At 45.9% G+C, this 22857-nt stretch overlaps 1 protein-coding gene across 4 annotated transcripts in view; it reads left to right on the top strand.

Moving 5' to 3' along the window:
- DNMT3A (DNA methyltransferase 3 alpha) overlaps positions 1 to 22857 on the top strand; it is a 660717-nt gene that overhangs the window by 543685 nt on the left and 94175 nt on the right. For all 4 annotated transcript variants that reach the window (XM_033935457.1, XM_033935458.1, XM_033935459.1 and 1 more), the window contains 2 exons: positions 13731 to 13887; positions 21435 to 21581. In XM_033935457.1, the coding sequence (XP_033791348.1) occupies positions 13731 to 13887; positions 21435 to 21581 (304 nt within the window). The remainder of the gene's footprint in view (positions 1 to 13730; positions 13888 to 21434; positions 21582 to 22857) is intronic.

Consider the following 22857-nt stretch of genomic DNA (forward strand, 5'->3'; position numbering starts at 1 on the left):
TAATGCTTCTCTAAAGTTGGGAGTAGTACTGGAAGAGTGAAGAAGGGCAGATGTGATCTCTCTCCATAAAAGTGGAAGTAAGGAAGAAGTAGGGTATTACAGGCTGGTAAGTGTGACTTCTGTGGTAAGCAAATTAATGGAAACACTTGTGAATGGTGAAGTTTCTGGAATCCAGTGGATTCCAGGACTGGAGGCAACATGAATTCACTAGAGGTGGATCTTGTCAGACAAATCTGATCAATTTATTTGACTGGGTGACCAGAGAATTGAATAGAGGGAGTGCGCTAGATGTGGTGTATTTAGTTTTTAGCATGGCCTTTTACAATGTTCCACACAGATGTCTAATAAATAAACTGAGTACCCTTGGGATGGGCCCCAAAGTGACGGGCTGGGTCAGAAACTGGTTAAGTGGAAGATGACAGAGGGTAGTGGTCAATGGAGATCTGAGGAAAGGGAAGTTACCAGTGGTGTGTCCCAGTGTGTTACCAGTGGTGTTCTTGGGCCTGTTCTTTTTAACATTTTTATAAGGGATATTGCTGAAGGGCTGTCAGGTAAGAATTGCCTTTTTGTGGATGATACCAAAATCTACAGTAGTGGACAACCTGGATGGTGTGAATAACATGAAGAAAGACCTAGCGGATCTTGAAGAATGGTCTGAAACTTAGCAGCTAAAATTTAATGCTAAGAAGTGCAAGGTCATGCATTTGGGATGCAAAAACCAGAGAGAACGGTATAGTTTAGGGGTGAAGAACTTATGTGCATGAGAGAGGAGCGGGATTTGGGTGCAATTGTAAGCTCTTCTGAGCAGGGTCCATCTATAAATGTCAAAATGTAAGTGCTGTGTACATCTTTCAGCGCTATATAAGTGATCAGTAGTAGTAGTATGTGGTGATCTTAAGGTAGTCAAACAGGTTGAAAAGGTGATGGCAAAAGCTAGAAGAATGCTAGGGTGCATAGGGAGAGTTATGGCCAGTAAGAAAAAGGAGGTATTGATAGTCTTGTATAAGATTCTGTTGAGACCTCGTTTAGAATATTGTGTACAATTCTGGAGACTGCACCTTCAAAAAGATATAAAAAGGATGGAGTCGATCCAGAGGAAGGCTACTAAATGGTGTGTGGTCTTCGTCATATGGCGTATGGGAACAGACTTAAGGATCTCAATATGTATGCTTTGGAGAAAGGCGGGAGAGGGGAGATATGATAGATAAATTTAAATACCTATCTGACATAAATGTGCATGAGTCGAGTCTCTTTCATTTGAAAGGAAACTCTGAAATGAGAGGGTATAGGATGAAGTTAAAAGGTGATAGGCTCAGGAGTAATTTAAGGAAATACTTTTTTACAGAAAGGGTGGTAGATGCATGGAACAGTTTCCCCGAAGAAGTGGTGGAGACAAAGACTGTGTCTGAATTCAAGAAAGCATGGGTTAGGCAAATGGGATCTCTTTGAGAGAAGAAAAGATAATGGTTACTGTGGATGGGAGGACTGGATGGTCCATTTGACCTTTATCTGTCATCATGTTTCTATGTTACAATGCTTCATGTGAGAAAGCTAGAAAGCATAAACATTCCTCCACTTCTAGGCTTGGCATGGCATCTTCCCAGAAGTTTACCGTATTTTCACGCAAATAACGCGCACCCGTATAAAACGCGCACACGGGTATAGCGCGCAGAAATCACGATGATATACACAAAAACTTTGGTATACCGCGCTCACGGGTATACCGCGCATGCTGCCCGACGCTCCTTTCGCCCGCCCTGACTTTCCGACTCTCCGTTCACCCCCCCTGATTTCCGTGCACTGTCCCCCCTTGAAGGTCTGTCCCCATCCTGAAAGCCTGATGCCCCCCCCCCGACGTCCGATACATCCCTCCCCCCGAAGGACCGCCGACTCCCCAACAATATCGGGCCAGGAGGGAGCCCAAATCCTCCTGGCCACGGCGACCCCCTAACCCCACCCCGCACTACATTACGGGCAGGAGGGATCCCAGGCCCTCCTGCCCTCGACGCAAACCCCCCTCCCCCCAATGACTGCCCCCCCCCAAGAACCTCCGACCGCCCCCCCAGCCGACCCGCGACCCCCCCTGGCGACCCCCACGACCCCCCCACCCCCCTTCCCCGTACCTTTGGTAGTTGGGCCAGAAGGGAGCCCAAACCCTCCTGGCCACGGCGACCCCCTAACCCCACCCCGCACTACATTACGGGCAGGAGGGATCCCAGGCCCTCCTGCCCTCGACGCACCCCCCCCCCCCCCCCAACGACCGCCCCCCCCAAGAACCTCCGACCGCTCCCCCAGCCGACCCGCGACCCCCCTGGCGACCCCCACGACCCCCCCACCCCCCTTCCCCGTACCTTTGGTAGTTGGCCGGACAGACGGGAGCCAAACCCGCCTGTCCGGCAGGCAGCCAACGAAGGAATGAGGCCGGATTGGCCCATCCATCCTAAAGCTCCGCCTACTGGTGGGGCCTAAGGCGCGTGGGCCAATCAGAATAGGCCCTGGAGCCTTAGGTCCCACCTGGGGGCGCGGCCTGAGGCACATGGTCGGGTTGGGCCCATGTGCCTCAGGCCGCGCCCCCAGGTAGGACCTAAGGCTCCAGGGCCTATTCTGATTGGCCCACGCGCCTTAGGCCCCACCAGTAGGCGGAGCTTTAGGATGGATGGGCCAATCCGGCCTCATTCCTTCGTTGGCTGCCTGCCGGACAGGCGGGTTTGGCTCCCGTCTGTCCGGCCAACTACCAAAGGTACGGGGAAGGGGGGTGGGGGGGTCGTGGGGGTCGCCAGGGGGATCGCGGGTCGGCTGGGGGGCGGTCGGAGGTTCTTGGGGGGGGGGCGGTCGTTGGGGGGGAGGGGGGTTTGCGTCGAGGGCAGGAGGGCCTGGGATCCCTCCTGCCCGTAATGTAGTGCGGGGTGGGGTTAGGGGGTCGCCGTGGCCAGGAGGGTTTGGGCTCCCTTCTGGCCCGATATTGTCGGGAAGTCGGAGGTCCTTCGGGGTGGGGGTGCGAGTGGTCCTGCCGGGGGGGGGGGATGTATCGGGGAGTCGGCCGGGCAAGAGGGCTTGGGCTCCCTCTTGCTCCGATCGTGGATGCGGGTGCGGGTGGGAGCGCGTGCGAGCGGTCGTTCGGGGTGGGGGTGCGAGTGGTCCTGCCGGGGGGGGGGGATGTATCGGACGTCGGGGAGTCGGCCGGGCAAGAGGGCTTGGGCTCCCTCTTGCTCCGATCGTGGATGCGGGTGCGGGTGGGAGCGCGTGCGAGCGGTCGTTCGGGGTGGGGGTGCGAGTGGTCCTGCCGGGGGGGGGGGGATGTATCGGACGTCGGGGAGTCGGCCGGGCAAGAGGGCTTGGGCTCCCTCTTGCTCCGATCGTGGATGCGGGTGCGGGTGGGAGCGCGTGCGAGCGGTCGTTCGGGGTGGGGGTGCGAGCGGTCCTGCTGGGGGGGGTGGGAACTATGTTTTAAAACTTTTGTATACCGCGCTCACGCATATAACGCGCGAGGGGTATGCGCGGTAGGTAAAAACGCGTATAACGCGCGCGTTATATGCGTGAAAATACGGTACCTCCTTGATGTTATAGCAAGTGTCAACACACCATGGATCACTCTCCATTGCTGCAGATCATGTCTCCTCTCAGGCATGCTTTGACATTGAGGTCTCAGACAACCAGCACTGCAGACTACTTCCACATGGATTTCTCTTCTGGTAATAATAATAATAATAATAACTTTATTTTTGTATACCGCCATTCCCAGAGAGTTCTAGGCAGTTCACAGCAATTAATTAAGATTACAAACAGTGAAAAAAAGCATTGGAATTACAATACTATAAGTGTACAATAGTAAGGTAAAAAAGTTTATTTACAGGAAAAACCGGTCGTTGACAGTTAAATTGGTTTGGTGGGCACAATAAGAGGGGACGGTGGAGGTTCAGGTGGGTTGAGGGGTATTAAGGAAGTGAGGGTGTGTTAGGGGTTCTGTTCGTTGAATAAGTGAGTTTTTAGTTTTTTTCTGAAGTCAAGGTAGGAGGGGGCGTCAAGTACAATTTGGGCAAGCCATGAGTTAGTTTGGCTGCCTGGAAGGAGGTTTTATCGAGGAACCTTTTGAGGTGACACAATTTTAGGGGGGGGAAAGCAAACAGATGAATTCTGCGAGAGTTCGTATTGTTGTGATTTAGCTTGAAGTGAGGGTTGAGGTAGCTTGGAGATAGATCAAATACAGTTTTGTAGCAGAGGCATGCGAATTTGAATAGGACTCTGGATTCAAATGGCAGCCAGTGCAGTTTATGGTAGAAAGGGGTGATGTGTTCCCGTTTGTTTAAGCCAAATATAAGATGGACGGCGGTGTTCTGAATTAGTTTTAGTCTCCTAGTGGTTTTCTTCGTGGAGCCTAGATAGATGATGTTGCAATAATCCAGGATGCTGAGAATGAAGGATTGTACTAATAGGCAGAAAGAGTTGTCATCGAAGTATTTTTTTATGGTGCGGAGTTTCCAGAGCACCGAGAAGCTTTTCCTAACGGTAAGATCAGTGTGTTTCTCAAGGGATAGGTGTTTGTCTAGGGTGACTCCCAGTATTTTTAGGGTTTGTTCTAGGGATTGAGGGATCTTTGATTTTGTCGTTGGGGGTGGCCAGGAAGAATTTGGTTTTGTCAGGGTTTAGTTTTAATCTATAGGATAGCATCCAGAGTTCTATCTGCCTGAGTAAGTTTGATAGTGAGTTGAGTAGCTCTAGAGTGAAACTGGTTAGTGGGATAATTATCGTGATGTCGTCTGCATAAATGAAGAATTTAAGATTGAAGCTGTGTAGGGAGATCCCACCAACCCCAGATCCACCATCTCTCCTTTTCTCAACTACCCTTTCATCCAGCATCTCTTCCTCCTTCCCCAGCACCCCAGGGCCCACCATCTCTCCCTTTCTCTTCCTAACTACCCTCCTATTCAGTATCTCTATCCCCCTCCCTCCACACCATCCCTTGAGTCTAACTTATCTCCCTTTCTTTTTCCTACCTCTCTCCGTCCCATTGTCTATCATCTCTCTTCTGTTTTCAGAGCCATTATTTCAGAGCCAGAGTTGATTATTTCTTGTCCTTCACCTCCCCCCACCGTCAGTCTGGCATATGCCCCTCTCTTTGGACTCCCTCCCTCTGTGTACTTTTAATAGCTACACAAGGGCCCCCCAAAGGCCAGCATGTTTCCCCTTCTCTCAATCGTTGTCCGTCTTCCCCCTGGCCTCCTGGTCTCATTTTTCAAAACTAATTATGGCTTGCAGAGGATCGCCTGTGCTGTAGTGATTCTAGCAGGCTTCCATCAGCTTCAACTGCATGTTCCCTCTGCTGCGGCCCCACCCCTCCTCTGACGTAGTATCCTATTTTGGTCTGGGATAGACTGCGGCAGAGGGAACGTGTGGCAGTTGTCAACGGCAGCCTGCTAGAATCGCTAAAGCACCGGGGATCCTCTGCAGGCTATAATTAGTTTTTAAGGTGAGACCGGAAGGCTAGGGGGAAGCCGGACAATGGTGGAGAGAACGGGAAAAAATGCAGGCCTTCAGGGAGCCCCTAAAGCCACAGAACTGAGGGGTATGCACAGCGCTGGCACCTATGCAGCACTTCCCGACTGACACACCCACCCACCCAGCATGAGCTCTGACCCCCCCCGCTGGACCGCTCGCATCCCCACCCCGAAGGACCGCTCGCACGCACCCCCACCCCGAAGGACCGCTCGTACGCACTCCCACCCGCACCCCCACCCTGAAGGACCGCTCACACCCCCACAGCCTCCCGACCTCCCCCCCCCATCATGTAGAAGCTCCTACCGGTGTCCTGCTGCTTCCTCTTGGCGGTCCCGGCCCTTTTGTGAGCCCTGCGCCTGCACTACTTCCTCTTCCGGCGGTCCCGCCCTTTCTCTGATGTCAGAACCTTTGCCAGAATTGGGGCACCATGATCTTAATAGCATATCTCTGACCATGCCAAATATGGTTTAAGAACATAAGAATTGCCATACTGGGACAGATTGAAGATCCTTCAAGCCCAGTATCCTGTTTCCAATAGTGGCCAACCTAGGTCCCAAGTATCTAGCTAGATCCCAAGTAATAAAACAGATGCTATGCTGCTTATCCTAAGAATAAGCAGTGGATTTCCCTAAGCCATCTCAAAAATGGCCTATGGACTTCTCTTATAGGATCTCTTATCTAATCCTTTTTTAAACCCCACTAAGCTAACTGATTTCACCATCTCCAGCAATGAATTCCAGAGTTTAATTACACTACTAACTCAGAACGAAGGGTCCTTCATTCATCCAAAGCCCTCATTAGCACTAACAGCGTGGTTTCTTTCTCCAATTAGATTCTTTCTTTCTCTCTTTCTGCTGCAGTATCAGCTGTTAAAGGAACCTTTCACTCAGCCTTGTTACTGCTTTAAGTGGAGCAGTGTGTGGCGCAGTGGTTGGAGCTACAGCCCCAGTACCCTGGGGTTGTGGGTTCAAACCCCGCGCTACTCCTTGTGACCCTGGGCAAGTCACTCAGTCCTCCATAGCCCCAGATACATTAGATTGTGAGCCCACAGGGACAGATGTGGAAAATGCTTAAGTACCTGATTGTAAAAACCGCTTAGATAACCTTGATAGGCAGTATTTAAAATCATAATAAACTTGACCTGATTCTTGTTTTCTAGAACCTATCACCTGTTCGCTTCCATCTATTTTAGACTACTTTCTATATCTTTCTCTCTCTCTTTAATTCTGGTCTAAAAAAAACAACTCACTTAGAGTTCATCTTCACACTATCAGTGCATTCCACTCACTTCTTGACAAAAAGCCTTTTATCTATTCATCCCTTGATAGTCTGTTTTAGGAAAGGCCTATTTTTCACAAAACGAACTATCAAACCTTCACCTATTGCTTGGGATCTCAATGTAGTTCTTTCTGTAATCATGAAGCCTCCCTTCGAACCTCTTACATCTTGTTCTTTCAAACTTCTCATTTGGAATGTCAACTTCCTTATCGTCCTTTGAGTGAACTTCAAGTTGTTGTTTTGGATCCTCCCTACACAAGATTCTGTCATGACAGGGTGGTCCTCTGTACATGTCCCAAATTCCTCCCTAACCAAATTCCACCTTAACCAACCCATAGTTTGTTTGTTTTTAAAAATTTTTAAATTTATTGATTAAATTTGTTATAACATATAACAATTTCCAGCAATTACACAAAATAAAGATTAAAAAAGAAGACAAGTAACATAATATTCATTTTTAAGTCCACATTATTAGGGCTGAATTAACCAAAAATCCAAGAAATATTAATTTCCACAAACAGGCAAAAATATGTCTAAAGTCACTTATCATCAACCTCTGAATTAGTATCAGAAGCTTTTTCTAACAAAGGTTTATACCTGAAGATAATTTTCTAATTGAGTAGGATCCAGAAATACAAACTTACTGTTAGCACATGAAATCAAACATTTGCATGGGAATTTAAGAAAAAAATAGCCCCCAATTGCTAAAATTTTAGGCTTAAGCAGTAGGAGAAGAGCGACACGTCTGATTAAAGGGATGGAAAACCTTTCATACCCTGAGAGATTGGAGAAACTGGGCCTCTTTTCCCTGGAGAAGAGGAGACTTAGAGGGGATATGATAGGGACAAGATCATCAAAGGCATAGAGAGAGTAGAGAGGGACAGATTCTTCAAACTTTCAAATAATAAAAGTACAAGAGGGCATTCAGAAAAATTGAAAGGGGACAGATTCAAAACAAATGCTAGGAAGTTCTTCTTTACCCAACGTGTGGTGGACACTTGGAATGCGCTTCCAGAAGATGTAATAGGACAGAGTACGGTACCGGGGTTTAAGAAAGGATTAGACAATTTCCTGCTGAAAAAGGGGATAGAAGGGTATAGATAGAGGATTACTACATAGGTCTTGGACCTGTTGGGCCACTGCGTGAGCGGGCTGCTGGGCACGATGGACCTTAGGTCTGACCCAGCAGAGGCATTGCTTATGTTCTTAGGAACTGTTTCCTCCTGAATTGTTTGCTTACACAAAGCAAGGACTGTTCCTTAGTAAAATAAAGTTTTAAAATAAGTTGTTTTTCAATTTCAGATTTAAATGTAACTAGTAATGTTGCTCATTTAGCTATATAATCCTTAGAAGATTCCAAAAACTGGGAAACATTCAAGCTATCGGGAAAACCAGCTGATCCACCCCTCAGCTAACATTTTGGAGCTCCTAGGGATGTAATAAATATTATCTGGTGAAAATATATCTATCTGATCATATTGTAAAATATCTCTCATATACATCCTTAGGAGCTCTAATGGTGCCAAGTAGTGGGAAATAGGAAAATTTAGAAATCGACGATTCCTAGATCTCATTAAGTCTTCTATTTTCTCCATTTGCAAGTGTAAAGAAATACTATCCTTAATATTTGATGTCGCTAAACCTTGAAAATTAGTTACAGATGTTTCCACTTTATCTAATTTATTTCCCATTGAAATCAATTGGGTCTCATGGTCAGTTACCTTTGAAGTTATTTCAGAGGAAAATTTGCAAAGTTTGGATATAGTACCTTGAAGTAGTTTTGATACAAGTTATTACCATCCAAACATTCTGCAAGGCAATCACTTTCCCTTCAGGAGCAGGGCTAATAACTGATCCTGAAGGCATTTGAGCAGAAGAAAAAATTGACGATTTAGGTTTTCCCCTTAGTTGTATTAGAGGATCCAATTCAACAGACAGTAAAGAGAGCGATTCTTTCTCCACTTCGGGGGCTGATTCAACACTTTGCTGAAAGTTTAAAACAGGTTGAATTGATGGTGATGGTTCACCTAAGGATAGTGAGGCAGCAGATGACTCCAATTGAAGCTTGGGGTCAGAGATTACACTTGGAGGAGAAGCAGGACACAGATGACGATCCATCGGGCCTGTTATCGAAGAATATGAAACAATTTTCGCTTTTCTTTTTCCCATTCTTCAACCAGAAGTCTCTGCTGTCTGCTCCTCTTGGCTCTGAAGGGGCTCCAAAGGGGCATGTCCTGCCCCTTTGGCCACTCCATTTCAGACTCACGGCCTTGAGCTCGCGTCCATGGGCCACATACCACAGCTTGGTGTTCCTTATGAGAGGAGAAAAAAACCTATCCTCCTGGCTCTGAAGTTCAGCAGCTGGCCGCGGGGGTACTTGTTTGCTAGGCACCAAGATGATATCTGGTCACAAATAGCCCTCTAGCTACTGCGGCTTGGTGTTCCTTATGAGAAGAGAAAGGACCTCTCTTCCCGGCTCTGAAGTTCAGCAGCTGGCTGCGGGGGTGCCTGTTTGTTGGGCACCGAGATTATATCTGGTCACAAACAGCCCTCAACCAACCCATAGTTTTGCCTATTTTCTTTCTAAAGCCACATTCCCATTCTGTAAAAGTATTGTTTCATACCTTGGACTGTAAGTGTGCTCTGGCATATTACCTGGACTGGTCTAAACCTTTGTGGCTCATGATCTTAACAGGCTAGGAGTTCATTTTTCCAAAAGAACTATCTCCATAAGAACATAAGAATAGCCTTACTGGGTCATACCAAAGGTCCATCAAGCCCAGTAGCCCATTCTCAAAGTGGCCAATCCAGGACATTAGTACTGGGCCAAAACCCAAAAAGTAGGAACATTCCATGCTACTGATCCAGGGCAAGCAGTGGGTTGCCCTATGTCTTTCTCAATAACAGACTACATGGACTTTTCCTCCAAAAAATTGTCCCAACCCTTCTTAAAACCAGCTATGCTATCTTTTCTTAACTTCTGGCAATGCATTCCAGAGCTTAACTATTCTCCGAGTGAAAAATATTTCCTTCTATTGGGTTTTTTTTTTTTTTTTTTTTTAAATCATATTTATTGAGGAGTCAACAAGAGAAACCAACAAAGTACAAGGAGAAAATAAAACGATTTTCTTCAAGAAGAATACAATGGGCACAAACAAGAATATGAAATACAGCCAGAAAACCCCCCACAGATATTCAAAAGCAAGAACAATGTGTCTCCCGTGGCAACTCCAACAATTTTCAATATAGAACAAACCCTCCCCAGAAATCCCCTACACAGAGAACTTCACATCCGCTCTATCAGTCACACCATCCGCTCCCACAAACATACCCCTCACCCACACACCCATCAAGCACACCCCTCCCCCCCCCAGCCCGTACCTCCCAAGCTGGAAACTAGGTAGGTGCAAGAACACCTGCCACAAGGCCAAATATGCCAGCACCTCAGGGTTAGAAGAAGTTTTATAATAGCCAAGCTCAAAGCGGGCCAACTCGGTCATTTGAGGAATCCAACAATCCAAAGGGATAGACCCCTCTTGAGTCCAATATTGTAAGATCAGACGTTTAACCGTCAGCAAAGTCAGGTAGATAAAGCGCCGCTGAGGAATCGTAAGGCCCTGTTCTTCCAGCAGGGTCTGGTCACCAAGCAGCAACGTTTTATAATCCCACTCAATAGTACGTTGTAGAACCAATAGAAGCTGCGCAAAGGAGGAGTTCCATAAGGAAAGCTCAGAACACTCCAAAAAGGAATGTAGGAACGTCCCAGGTGCCCCTCTGCACTTGATACACACAGGTTCCTCCCACAAGCCCATGCAAGCACCCCTTGCTGTAGTAATATAAGCTCTATGGAGGACCTTAAATTGGGTCTCCTGCCAGGCCGCGGATTTCACAAAAGCATATAGGGTGTGAAAAAGTGCCATAAAAGAGTCAGGGGTATACTGGGAGGCCAAATCCCGATTCCAAGCAGCACATAGCAAAGTCAGAGGCCCCTGAGACGCAGACGAGCGCACCACCCGGTACCAGATCGAGAGGGAACGCAAGGTAGCTGGAAGACGCAGTAAGTGCACATCAAGGGATTCACAAGTCCATTCCTCACCATATTGCAAACAAAGACTCTGAAAATAATGGCGTGCTTGTAAATAGGCAAAGAAGTGAGTTTTGGGGATGCTCCACTTATCCTGAAATTGAGCAAAAGAGTCAAATACCCCCGTATCCCCATCCATCATATGAGAGAGTGTCAAAGCCCCCTGTACAGCCCAAGCAGCAAATGGGGAGCGGCCCAATCCCGGGGGGAAATCCGGGTTACCCTGTAGTTGCAAAAAGGGTGAAGCCCGCGGAGATCTCGGCCTTCTATTGGTTTTAAAAGTATTTCCCTGCACCTTCTTTGAGTGTTCCCTAGTCTTTGTAATTTTTGATGAAATGAAAAATCAATCCACTTGTACCCGTTCTACTCCACTCAGGATTTTGTAGACTTCAATCATATCTCCCCTCAGCCGTCTCTTTTCCAAGCTAAAGAGCCCTAAACCTTTTAGTATTTCCTCATACGAGAGGTGTTCCATCATCTTTATCGCTCTTCTTTGAACCTTTTCTAGTGCCGCTATATCTTTCTTGAGATAAGACGACCAGAATTGAACGCAAACTCCAAGTGAAGTTGCACCATGGAGCGACACAGAGGCATTATAACATTCTTAGTTTTGTCTAGCCCTTTTTTAATAATTCCTAGCATCTTGTTTGTTTTTTTTACTTCCGCTGCACATTAGGTGGAAGGTTTCATGGTATTGTCTACAATGACACCCAAATCCTTTTCTTGGGTGCTAACCCCCAAGGTGGACCCTAGCATCCGATAACTGTGATTCGGGTTATTCTTCCCAATGCACATCACTTTGCATTTGTCCACATTAAATTTCATCTGCCACTTGGACTCCCGGTCTGCATGCAGTTTTTCACAATCTGCATGCGTTTTAACAACTTTGAACAGTTTAGTGTCATCTGCAAATTGAATTGCCTCACTTGTGATCCCAATTTCCAGATCATTAATAAATAAGTTAAATAGAACTGGTCCTAGTACAGTTCCCTGCGGCACTCCACTGTTTACTCTCCTCCATTGAGAAAAATGGCCATTTAACCCTACCCTCTGTTTTCTATCCGATAACCAGTTCCTAATCCACAACTGACTATTCCATGACTCTTTAATTTTCTCAGGAGCCTCTCATGAGGAACTTTGTCAAAAGTTTTCTGAAAATCTAGATACACTACTTCAGCCGGCTCACCTTTATCCACATGTTTATTCACACCTTCAAAGAAGTCAAGCAAACTGGTGAGGTAAGATCTCCCTCAGCAGAACCCATGCTGATTCTGTCTCATTAAATCATGTTTGTCTACCTGTTCCACAATTTTATTTTTTGTAATTTGTTTCCACCATTTTGCCCAGCACTGAAGTTAGGCTTACCCATCTGTAATTTCCCGGATTTCCCTGGAACCCTTTTTAAAAATCAGCGTAACATTGGCTACCCTCCAATCTTCAGGTACTACAGATGATTTTAGCAACAGGTTGCAGATCACTAACAGCAAATCAGCAATTTCATGTTTGAGTTCCCTTTCGTACCCTGGGATGTATACCATCCGGTCTACGTAATTGATCACTTTTTAACATGTCGATTTGGCTAGTGGACTGTATCTCCTTCACATATATTGAGGCTGGACTAATGCTTCAAGGCTATGTAACAGCCCAGAACGTGAGGGTTATGGCTGCCTCCATGGCTCCTTTCCGCTCTGTATCTATTGAAGACATCTGCAAAGTGGCTACTTGGACCTTAATACATACATTTACCTCTCATTACTGTTTAGAACATAACTCCAGAAGAGACAATTGGTTTGGGCAAGCAGTTCTGCACAATCTTTTCACTACCTAAAAGCCAACTTTCCCTGTGACCCTATTGGATTTCGCCAGGCTCCTGATTATTCAATATTTAACCTGCTCCATAGATATGATCCTGGCAGCTTGAGAGTCCCACATGTAAGAATATTATGCCTGCTTGTCCTTGGAGAAAGCAAGATACTTACCTGTTGCACGTGTTCTCAAAGGACAGCAGGCATATATTCTCACAACCTGCCCACCTCTCCTAGTTGGCTTCTTAGCTTTATTACTGAACTGATGTGCATACATATGTTCCAATGTTGGGTGGGAATGCACCTGTATGTGCACGGTGTGGGCACTGTAAAGATTTAAAGTAACAGTACACTTGGCAGTGTCTGTACTGCGTTCTGTGGATGATATCACGCACGTGTGAGAATATATGCCTGCTGTCTCCAGAGAACATCTGCTACAGGTAAATATCTTCACTTTTTGTGCATAAATTAATCTGGGAAAGTTTTGCATACTACAGAGAAGATGTATATACTGTATATGTATATAAAATTCCCTAGAGAGTAGTTTTCAAAGTGTAGGGTTTATTTTGAAAATTCTCTGTCACTTGCACAGATAAAAGTATATATGTACTATTTAGGAGTCCTTATAGTTGTAAATTAACCCCACTTCATCCAAGGAGTTGTAATCCTGCTTTTTTATATAATTCAGTAGGAAAAGTAGAACTACCTCTCTGTGCATGCAGTGAAAATCAGAACTGACTCAGCTGGTCCCCAGTGGCCTCAATATATATGATAATTCGGTTTTCTTAGTCATATGGTCCCATACACCCTGTGTTGTCGCTGAGTGACTCCACAATGTCTACAGCAGGGATGTCCAATGTCGGTCCTCGAGGGCCGCAATCCAGTCGGGTTTTCAGGATTTCCCCAATGAATATACATTGAAAGCAGTGCATGCAAATAGATCTCATGCATATTCATTGGGGAAATCCTGAAAACCCGACTGGACTGCGGCCCTCGAGGACCGACATTGGACACCCCTGGTCTACAGTATATCAACAGGAATAGAAATTTGTGGGGTTTTCTTCCAGGTGGCCAGCACACGAGCACTGAAGAATTTTCCAGAAATCTCTGGAAATGATGAGACAGATACTTCCAAAGCAGTGGAAATTCAGAGTAAGCAAATGATTGAGTGGGCAGTAGAAGGATTCCAACCAGCTGGCCCAAAGTGTTTGGAACCACCAGAAGGTAAGAACAGGCCAACCAGTGTCTGTTGCAATCACAACCAGATGTGATGGGCACAGCCAATGCAATTAACTAGAAAAGAAACTTTCCATTTTCCCAATAGCGCAAATTCATTTCAAATTGATAGTAATGTGGTTGCCATGTTCACTTTAAAGGTAATAAATAGACATAAAACAAAACAAAGGAAAATAGATAACCATTTTGTATTGGACTAAATACATTTTTGACAAGCTTTTCAAGGCCCAGCCTTCTTTTTATTTCTATTTATTACCTTAGTAGCTTTATGGGGGAAATATGGGGGAAGGGAACAGGAAAGATTAATCTCTCAAAATAAGTTGGAAACTTCAATGGTGTAAAATGACTACCGGATCTTAAAAAAATTAATTTGATGGACAAAATTTAAATTAGGGAATTTTCAAAGCCATTTACCCAGATAAATAGCAGTTTTCCCAGATAAAGCCTGCTTAAGAAAAGCATTTCTATATGAGTGCTTAGATGGTGGATGACTGCACACTTAGGCCCTGATTCTGCAAAATATGTCTAAAGTTAGGCGCTGTTCAGACATCTAAGATAGGTGTCCTTTGTGGAATCGTGTTCAGCTGCGCTCAGCACTATTTAGACGTCTACATTTTTAGGCGTCCTTTAGCGAATGAGGTTTTAGGTGAGAGACTTCCAAACGATGTCCTTAGTGTTATAATTATGATGTTATTAGAATGGCGATTTTCATTATAATTGTGATACTGGGAGTTGGATCTGTTTAATGCTTTTATTTACTGGGAGTTGGATCTGTTTAATGCTTTTATTTATTTCTCTTCCATAAGAGAGAGTGACTGGGACTCGAACTAGCAACATTAGGGTAGAAGGCTGTAGGTTTAACCAGTGTAATACACAGTGAGCTAGCAAGTTGCATAGCAATTGTAAAACTAGGTCCTATACGCATTGTAAAGAATGTCTACTTTTGAGCATAGTTTGGGCTTCAGATAGACCTGAGTTCTATGTTCGGAACTTAGGCACAATTTGGACGTCCTTAATGCAATCTGCTAAATAGCTCTCTGGGTTTTTATTTTTGCTTTATTAAGCTCAAGATACATTTAATAAGGCACCACATAAACAGGGCACATCAAAACAGATATATTGCATGCAAAACCTTCTATTTTAGTGGACAAACAGCAATGTTATTTGCTAATTAGAGGAAAACATCCATTAACTGAAGCAGAACATATGAAAAAAAACACAGTTTTAGGTTTCTTTGCTAAAAAGCTATCCTTTTTTTCTGACTAAACAGTGCTCCAATCATCTCATTCTTGAAAGCAAAGAAAGCACATGAAAAAAATAATCAGATTGCATACATAACTTCATTTGCAAAAGCTTAAAAACTGAAAAAACAGATATAGACCTTAGCATGATTTCTACTTCATTGCAAATGGAGGTGTACAGATGCACAATACTGACCTCACTGCGAGATCATCAAGGTGCATCTGCAAGGTAGAATACCACAATTAAAATGTGTGCTGGGATTTGAACTTATGACCTTTGGAAGATGGGAACTTTGAGCTGCAGCAGCTTCCACTAATACCTTTCTTCCTCACATCTGATATGATAGCTTAGGGATCTGCTAAGCTATGATCTTCTCAGGTATTTTCATCTTCACATGGCTAGGATCACTAAGCTCTCATGGTTGGAACCACAACAACCAAAAGGATGCAATGCCAGTGCCTAGTAAAAGGTTCTGATGAATCCAAGGCAAAAGGAAAGCGCTCTAACCTTCCTCTTGAAGAGGTTCTTGGTCCTCTCAGTCCTTTACGCCAGTGTTTGTTAACTTGCTCTGGCAAGCCTATGTTGGTGGCACTGCGGTACCAACTGGGTCACCTAGAGAGTCACCACCTGCACAGCCTCCCTGTGATCTAGCACAGTGTTTCTCAACCTTTTCAAGCCAAGTACCCCCTAAGCCTACCAAATACCAACCGAGTACCCCCACCCAAGCTCCGCCCCAGACCTGCCCAAACTACCCCTGACCCACCCAAACTCCGCCCCTGACTCCACCCCATAATAATAGTACTAATTGTAATGCAATTTCTTCCATCCATTTTTCATATACACACAGTATAATCTTATTAATTCATAATAGTAACCCCAAAAATCAAAGCACACTGTACGCAGAAAAAATGTTAATTATCATTTATATTTGGGGGGTTTTCAAAGAGGTCAAGGCAGTTGACTTTAAAATATGCAATGTCACCTCAGCAACAACTATAGAAAAATAGACAAATATAGTGCAAAATATAAACAGCAGATATAAATTCTCAAAACTGACACATTTTGATCACTAAATTGAAATAAAATAATTTTTCCTACTTTTTGTCTGGTGATTTCATGAGTCTCTGGTTGCACTTCCTTCTGACTGTGTATCCAATATTTCTTTCTGTCTGCCTTCCTGCATTCTTCCTCTCTTCCAGTCCTCATTCCATTCCCCAACCAACATCTCTCTCTGTCCCTCCATGAGTCCAACTTTTCTTACTCTCTCCTCCACTCCATTGGCAATATCTCCCCCCCTCTCTTTCTCTCTCTCTCTCTCTCTCACTGTCCTTCAGTCTTGAGAGCTCCAGACATCTCTCCTACCCCCTCTACTTCCACATCCAACATTTCTCCTCTCTCATCCCCAGATAATGTGCAGAATTTTTCACCACTGCCCACCAGTCCCATGCCCATTTTTCCTTCTGTCACCCCTCTCCAACACCATGCCACATCTCTCCCTCCATCACCATGTTCAACATTCCTCCCCCTTGCATCCCCTTCAATCTGTCCCTCTGTTCCCTCTCCACCACCATATCCAACATTTTTCCTCTCATCCTTCTCTCCCCATGCATCTCTACCTCTTTCCTTTTTCCAAGTCCAGTTTCCCTCTTTCTTCCTTTCCCTCTCACACACTGATGCCCCAAAATTCTCCCTTTCTAGTGTCCCTTCCTCCTTCCCTTCTGTGTCCCATGTTCATGCCCCATCCCTTCCTTCTGTGTCAAGTTCGTTCCCCCTCCCCCTCACGGCTTTCCAACTTTAACCCAAAATTAAATTCCACTGCCCACACACCACATTCCTCCCTCCCCAGAAGCCGACCTGTGCCGAAGCCTGCCTGCCTGCCTACCCCCGCTGACGACACCGACGCCAATTCCTCCCTGCCACCTGCCATGGTCCATTCGCCCCCTTCCTACCGCCTCAACCCGACGTGCTCCATCCTGAAGCTGCCGATTCCTCCCTGTCACCCAAAAGGCTACGTCCCTCCGCCACCGCAACTGCCGCCACTGCTCCCACCTGACACAATCCATCCATCCATCCCCTGCCACAACTTCGGGCATGGATGGGCTAGGCTCATGCAGCGATTGCACGCTGCCAGACCCTTCCAATATCTCTCTCTCCCTCACTCCCTATTTCCATGGTCTGACATCTTTCTCCTTACTTTCCCCCCTTCTCAGTCTGGCATCTTTCTCCTCACCTTCCCATAATCTGGCATCTCTCTCTACTACTACTATTATTATTATTTCTATAGCACTACCAGACTCTCCTCTTTCCCTTCCATTCCCTGGTCTGATATCTCTCCCTTCCTTTAGTCATCTCTCCTCTCCCCCCCCAAGTGTAACATTTCTCTTTCCCTTCCTCCTTTCTGCCCCCTGCAGTCCAACTCCCTTCCCTTCCTCCTTTCTGGCCCCCCTCCCAGTCCAACATTTCTCCCTCATTTCCACCAGTACAACATATTTTTCTCTCTTTCTCCTGCATGCTTCTCCTATGGTCTTCCTTCCTTTCCTCAACCAATCTCCCTCTCTCTCCCTCCGTGAGTCCACTCTGCTCTCTCCCCCTTCTGCAGAGTGTAACATTTCTCCTTCCCTCCTTTCTGACCTCACCATCCATCTCGACCTCTCCACGAGTCCAACACTTTCTGCCTCCTGCACACTTTCTCTCTCTGACTTTGCCTCTTCCCTCGAGTGGCATCCTCTTTCCTACCCTCCAACCTAACATGCTCTTTCCCCATGCACCATCTCGCCCTCCCTTCCAATGTGTAGCACCTTTCCTTTCTCTCCCTTTCCGCCAGGTCCAGCAACACCTCGTCTCCCTTCCTTTTACCTTCCCCCTGTTCAGCAGTACCCCTTCTCCCTTCCCTCCTCCCCCCTGTTCAGCAGTACCCCTTCTCCCATCCCTCATCCCCCCTGTCCAGCAGTATCCTTTATCCCTTCCCTCCTCCCCCCTGTCCAGCTGTACCCCTTATCTCTTCCCTCCTCCCCCTGTCCAGTAGTACCCCTTATCCCTTCTCTCCTTCCCCCCCTGTCCAGCAGTACCCCTTATCCCTTCCCTCCTTCCCCCCCTGTCCAGCAGTACCCCTTATCCCTTCCCTCCTTCCCCCCTGTCCAGCAGTACCCCTTATCCCTTCCCTCCTCCCCCCATGTCCAGCTGTACCCCTTATCCCTTCCCTCCTCCCCCCTGTCCAGCTGTACCCCTTATCCCTTCCCTCCCCCATCCAGCAGTACCACTTCTCCCTTCCCCACTGTCCAACAGTACCACTTCTCCCTTCCCTCCCCCATCCAGCAGTACCACTTCTCCCTTCCCCCCTCACCCCTCCATCCAGCAGTACCACGTCTCCCTTCCCTCCTCACCCCTCCATCCAGCAGTACCACGTCTCCCTTCCCTCATCCCTTTGTCCAGCAGTACCATTTCTCCCTCCTTGTTCAGCAGTACTCCTTATCCCTTCCCTCCTCCCCCCTGTCCAGCAGTACCATTTCTCCCTTCTCTCCTCCTCCCTGTCCAGTAGTACCACTTCTCCCTTCCCTCCTCCCCCCTGTCCAGCTGTAACACTTATCCCTTCCCTCCTCCCCCTGTCCAGCAGTACCACTTCTCTCTTTCCTTCCCCCTTGTCCAGCAGTACCACTTCTCCCTTCCCTCCTCCCCCCTGTCCAGCAGTACCACTTCTCCCTTCCCTCATCCCCCCTGTCCAGCGGGGGGGGGGGGGAGGAGGAGCAGTCTCTACCATTATCTGTTGGCATTGACTAGAAACAATCTAAATGGCTAAAGCTCCAGTATAGGGTTTTTAATGAGGGTTGAAAGGATGAGATTCAAAGGAGAAGTAGCAGCCAACAGAGCTCAAAATGTTGGGGAACATAAATAGAGAAATACAGTAGAATCTCAGTTAACTGACACTCAACCAACTGTCAAAAAAATTGTCTCCCATCCAAAGTGGTGCCCCTGACCCATCAACCACCTCCGTTTCCTCCTCTCTCCAGCCCCAGAGGCATCAGCAGCAGCCACAAATCTCCCTCCCTTCAGCTCTTGAAGCATTGCAGCAGCCTCAGATCTCCCTCCCTCCAGCTCCTGAAGCATTGCAGCAGCAACAAATCTCCCTCCCTCCATTCCTGAAGCAGCAGGCAGCCAGTTCTGACAACTTCCCTCCATTCTCGAAGCAGTAGAGCTGGTCCTGACAGCCCTCCCGTTCCCGAAGCAGTAGAGCCGGTCCCGACAACCCCCTCCCCCCCCTTCCCTCCCTCCGTTTCCGAAGCAGCAGAGTGTCCTAACAAAACCTTTCTCACTCACTCACCCGAAGCTGTAAGCAATCAGCAAGCAGAGGAAGCATCGGTAAACAGGCTGCTTCCAGCCAGCCCTGGCAGGGCCTTTCCTCTGCTGCATCACTTCCTATGCAGCAGAGGAAAGATCCTGCCTGGGCTGGCCAGAAGCTGCCTATTTACCGGCATTTCCTCTGCTCGCCGGCTGCCACTACAGCTTCGAGGGAGGGAAGGGTTTTTTTCGGGATGCTTTGTTGCTTCGGGACCAGAGGGAGGGAGGAAGGGTGTTGTACTTATTCCAAGTGGGTTACACTTTACATGTTCACTGTTTAGGTTGATGCATTCCTGATGATGCCTAGGGTGTCAGTATTTCACAGAGTAAAAGTAGGAATAAGTTGGTGCCAGCTCATCAAAGGTAGACTGCAAAATAGTTTTTCAGCTGGCAGCTTGCTTGCCAAGTGACAGGGAATCAAAACTAGACCGAAAAGCCCGACATTTGGCTGCAAGTATATCAAAATTAATCTGCTTAAGTTTATATAGTCCATGTTACAAGTCAATAAGTGATGGTCTGACCAAAGCACTGAGATATTTTTAAGTGCATCCAACTGGACTGAGGATAAAGCTGTGGACATTTGGATAATCTGGTGGAAGCCTCTTGCCTCGGTGAGAGCCAAGAGATAGTGGTTGATAAAGGAAAAAATATTAGATTGTAGATGCTTGGATGCAGAATAAAATGGATTCAGGATAGAAAGGGTCTTAAAAAGAATTTTATCTTATTATTGGAGTATTAACTGACACCATTTCTAGCATCCTGAGGTTTAAAGTGAAAATTGAAGCCTGGGGGAGTTACTTGTATCGGAAAGACCTTATTCCTCTGCTTCAACTAGATCTCAGTAATGACAAAAAGCAAACATTTGTGTTTCTGTGTAATGCTGTCTTAATTTTTTACTTTTGATGGTTCTTGCATTAAGAAGCCCTAATTTAATCTCATCCCTAATGGTACATGGTATAAAAGGAAATGAGCTCAGTTTAGCATTACCAAGACAATCAGTATTGCTACCTATAGATGAGCCTACTGGCAAGAAACAGGCAGCCTTGAATGACTGGAATAGCAAAGTATAGCACAATGCAAACTACAGTAGAAAGCAAAGATGAAATAGAGCAAAAAAACCACCATAGGAACTGCTTCAAGTAGTACGACTGCGCTCCTTTGGTGAAGCCACAGATGAGTGAATTTTGTTAGATCAGCTGGGACAGCTGACAACACCTCCAGTTTGGGGGTGTGGCCAGTTGGACCAACACAAACAGCAAGGAGCCAATAGAAAAGCATTTGCTGTCCCTAACATAGACCCATATCTGGGAATGCCATTGTTCAATGTAGGTAAAAGCATGTATGAAGTGGAGCAACATACTTACTTCTATGTGCAGGGCAGGAGAGCAGTTTCCAAGCAGTACATTTCTACTACTAAAGTACACATAAGAATAGCCTTACTGGATCAGACCAGTGGTCAATCTAGTCCAGTATCCCATCTTTATGGTGGCCAATCCAGGTCACATGTTCCTGGCAAAAATCCAAATAGTAGCAACATTCCATGCTACCAATCCAGGGCAAGCAGTGGTTTCTCCCATGTCTGTCTCAGTAGCAGACTATGAACCTTTCCTCCAGGAACTTGTCCAAATCTTTTTTTTAACCAGCTACATTAACCTCTTTTAGAAAGCAGTTAACTTATCATAGGAATTTCAGTTTAAAAACTGACTTGCGCAGTATCTGTTGACCAGCAAGCAATTTGGCCACCTTATTATCATATAATGATGTAATAGTTCTATTAAACTTATTTACCTGTATGACTAGTTGGGTCAAAACAAGAAACATGTAGGTAGGTACATTAAATAAAGTTCTGTAACTCCTATTCCCTTTTGACTTAATCAGGATTACCTGTACTTTGCTTTCTGATATTGAGCCATTTTTAACATTATTGTGACTATCCCTATTCTCTTCATTGTGTACAGAGGAACGGAACCCCTACAAAGAAGTTTACACAGAAATATGGGTAGAGCCAGAAGCAACTGCTTATGTCCCACCTCCTCCAGCCAAAAAAACACGGAAAAGCACAGAGAAGCCGAAGATCAAGGAGATCATAGATGAACGGACACGAGGTGAGAATATGATGATACCAAATTACATAAAACTAATTTGGGTAGAGGAGAAAGGCATTTGTGGTAGATCTGTTTTATTTGGGGAATAGAGGGTGGAGAGTGATTGGTTGGGGTTAACCAATACAGAGGAAGATATTTATCTGCCATATTTTCTATTTATTTATTTACTTGGCTATTTAGCCTTTCCAACATATTTCTCAAAGCAGTTTATCTCACAAAATAACAGAATGTCCTAGTAAACAAGTTGAGCAGATTCCTAAGATCTCACAATTAGCGCCCAAGAAAAGGATCTGGGTATCATTGTAGACAATACGATGAAACCTTCTGCCCAATGTGCGTCGTCGTCCAAAAAAGCAAATAGGATGCTAGGAATTATTAAAAAAGGGATGGTTAACAAGACTAAGAATGTTATAATGCTCCTGTATCCGCTCCATGGTGCAACCTCATTTGGAGTATTGCGTTCATTTCTGGTCTCCTTATCTCAAGAAGGATGTATTGGCGCTAGAAAAGGTTCAAAGAAGAGTGACCAAGATGATAAAGGAGACGGAACTCTTCTCGTATAAGGAAAGACTAAAATGGTTAGGGCTCTTCATCTTGGAAAAGAGACGGCTGAGGGGAGATATGATTGAAGTCTACAAAATCCTGAGTGGAGTAGAACAGGCACAAGTGGATCAATTTTTCACTCCGTCAAAAATTACGAAGACTAGGGGACACTCGATGAGGTTACATAAGAACATAAGAATTGCCACTGCTGAGTCAGATCAGTGGTCCATCATGCCCAGCAGTCCGCTCACGCGGAAGCCCTCTGGGCATGATGGTGGACAGAGCAGCAACTCATTCTCCGGAGGAGAGGAGAGAGTTGTCCCGGAGCAGGTAGTGGGCGGAGCTACACTCTCAGCTGGAGAGCAGGGGAGGAAGAACTCTGAGGGAGTTGAAGCCTCAGCAAAAACCCTGCTAACACCCTGGATATCCTTCTGGAGGCCATAAGGAGAATGGAAGAGAAGGTGAGGAAAACTACTTCAGATGTTCAAGCATAACTAAAGTAGACTCCTTTACTTCAAACATTGAAAAGTGAAACAGGAATGTTTAGAGATGCTAGACTCTGATTCTATTCCTTTGAAAAATTCCATTACTACTATAATTTACCAGTTTCTGAAAATTTACCAGTTGATATTGATTTTCAAAATGTAACAGCAGTTATCTCAGGACTAGCCTATTCTCAACATGTGGGTGACGTCATCCACGGAGCCCGGATGCGGACAGCTTCGCAAGTAGA

The sequence above is a fragment of the Geotrypetes seraphini genome, chromosome 3 (genome assembly GCF_902459505.1).
Source record: "Geotrypetes seraphini chromosome 3, aGeoSer1.1, whole genome shotgun sequence".
NCBI lineage: Eukaryota > Metazoa > Chordata > Amphibia > Gymnophiona > Dermophiidae > Geotrypetes > Geotrypetes seraphini.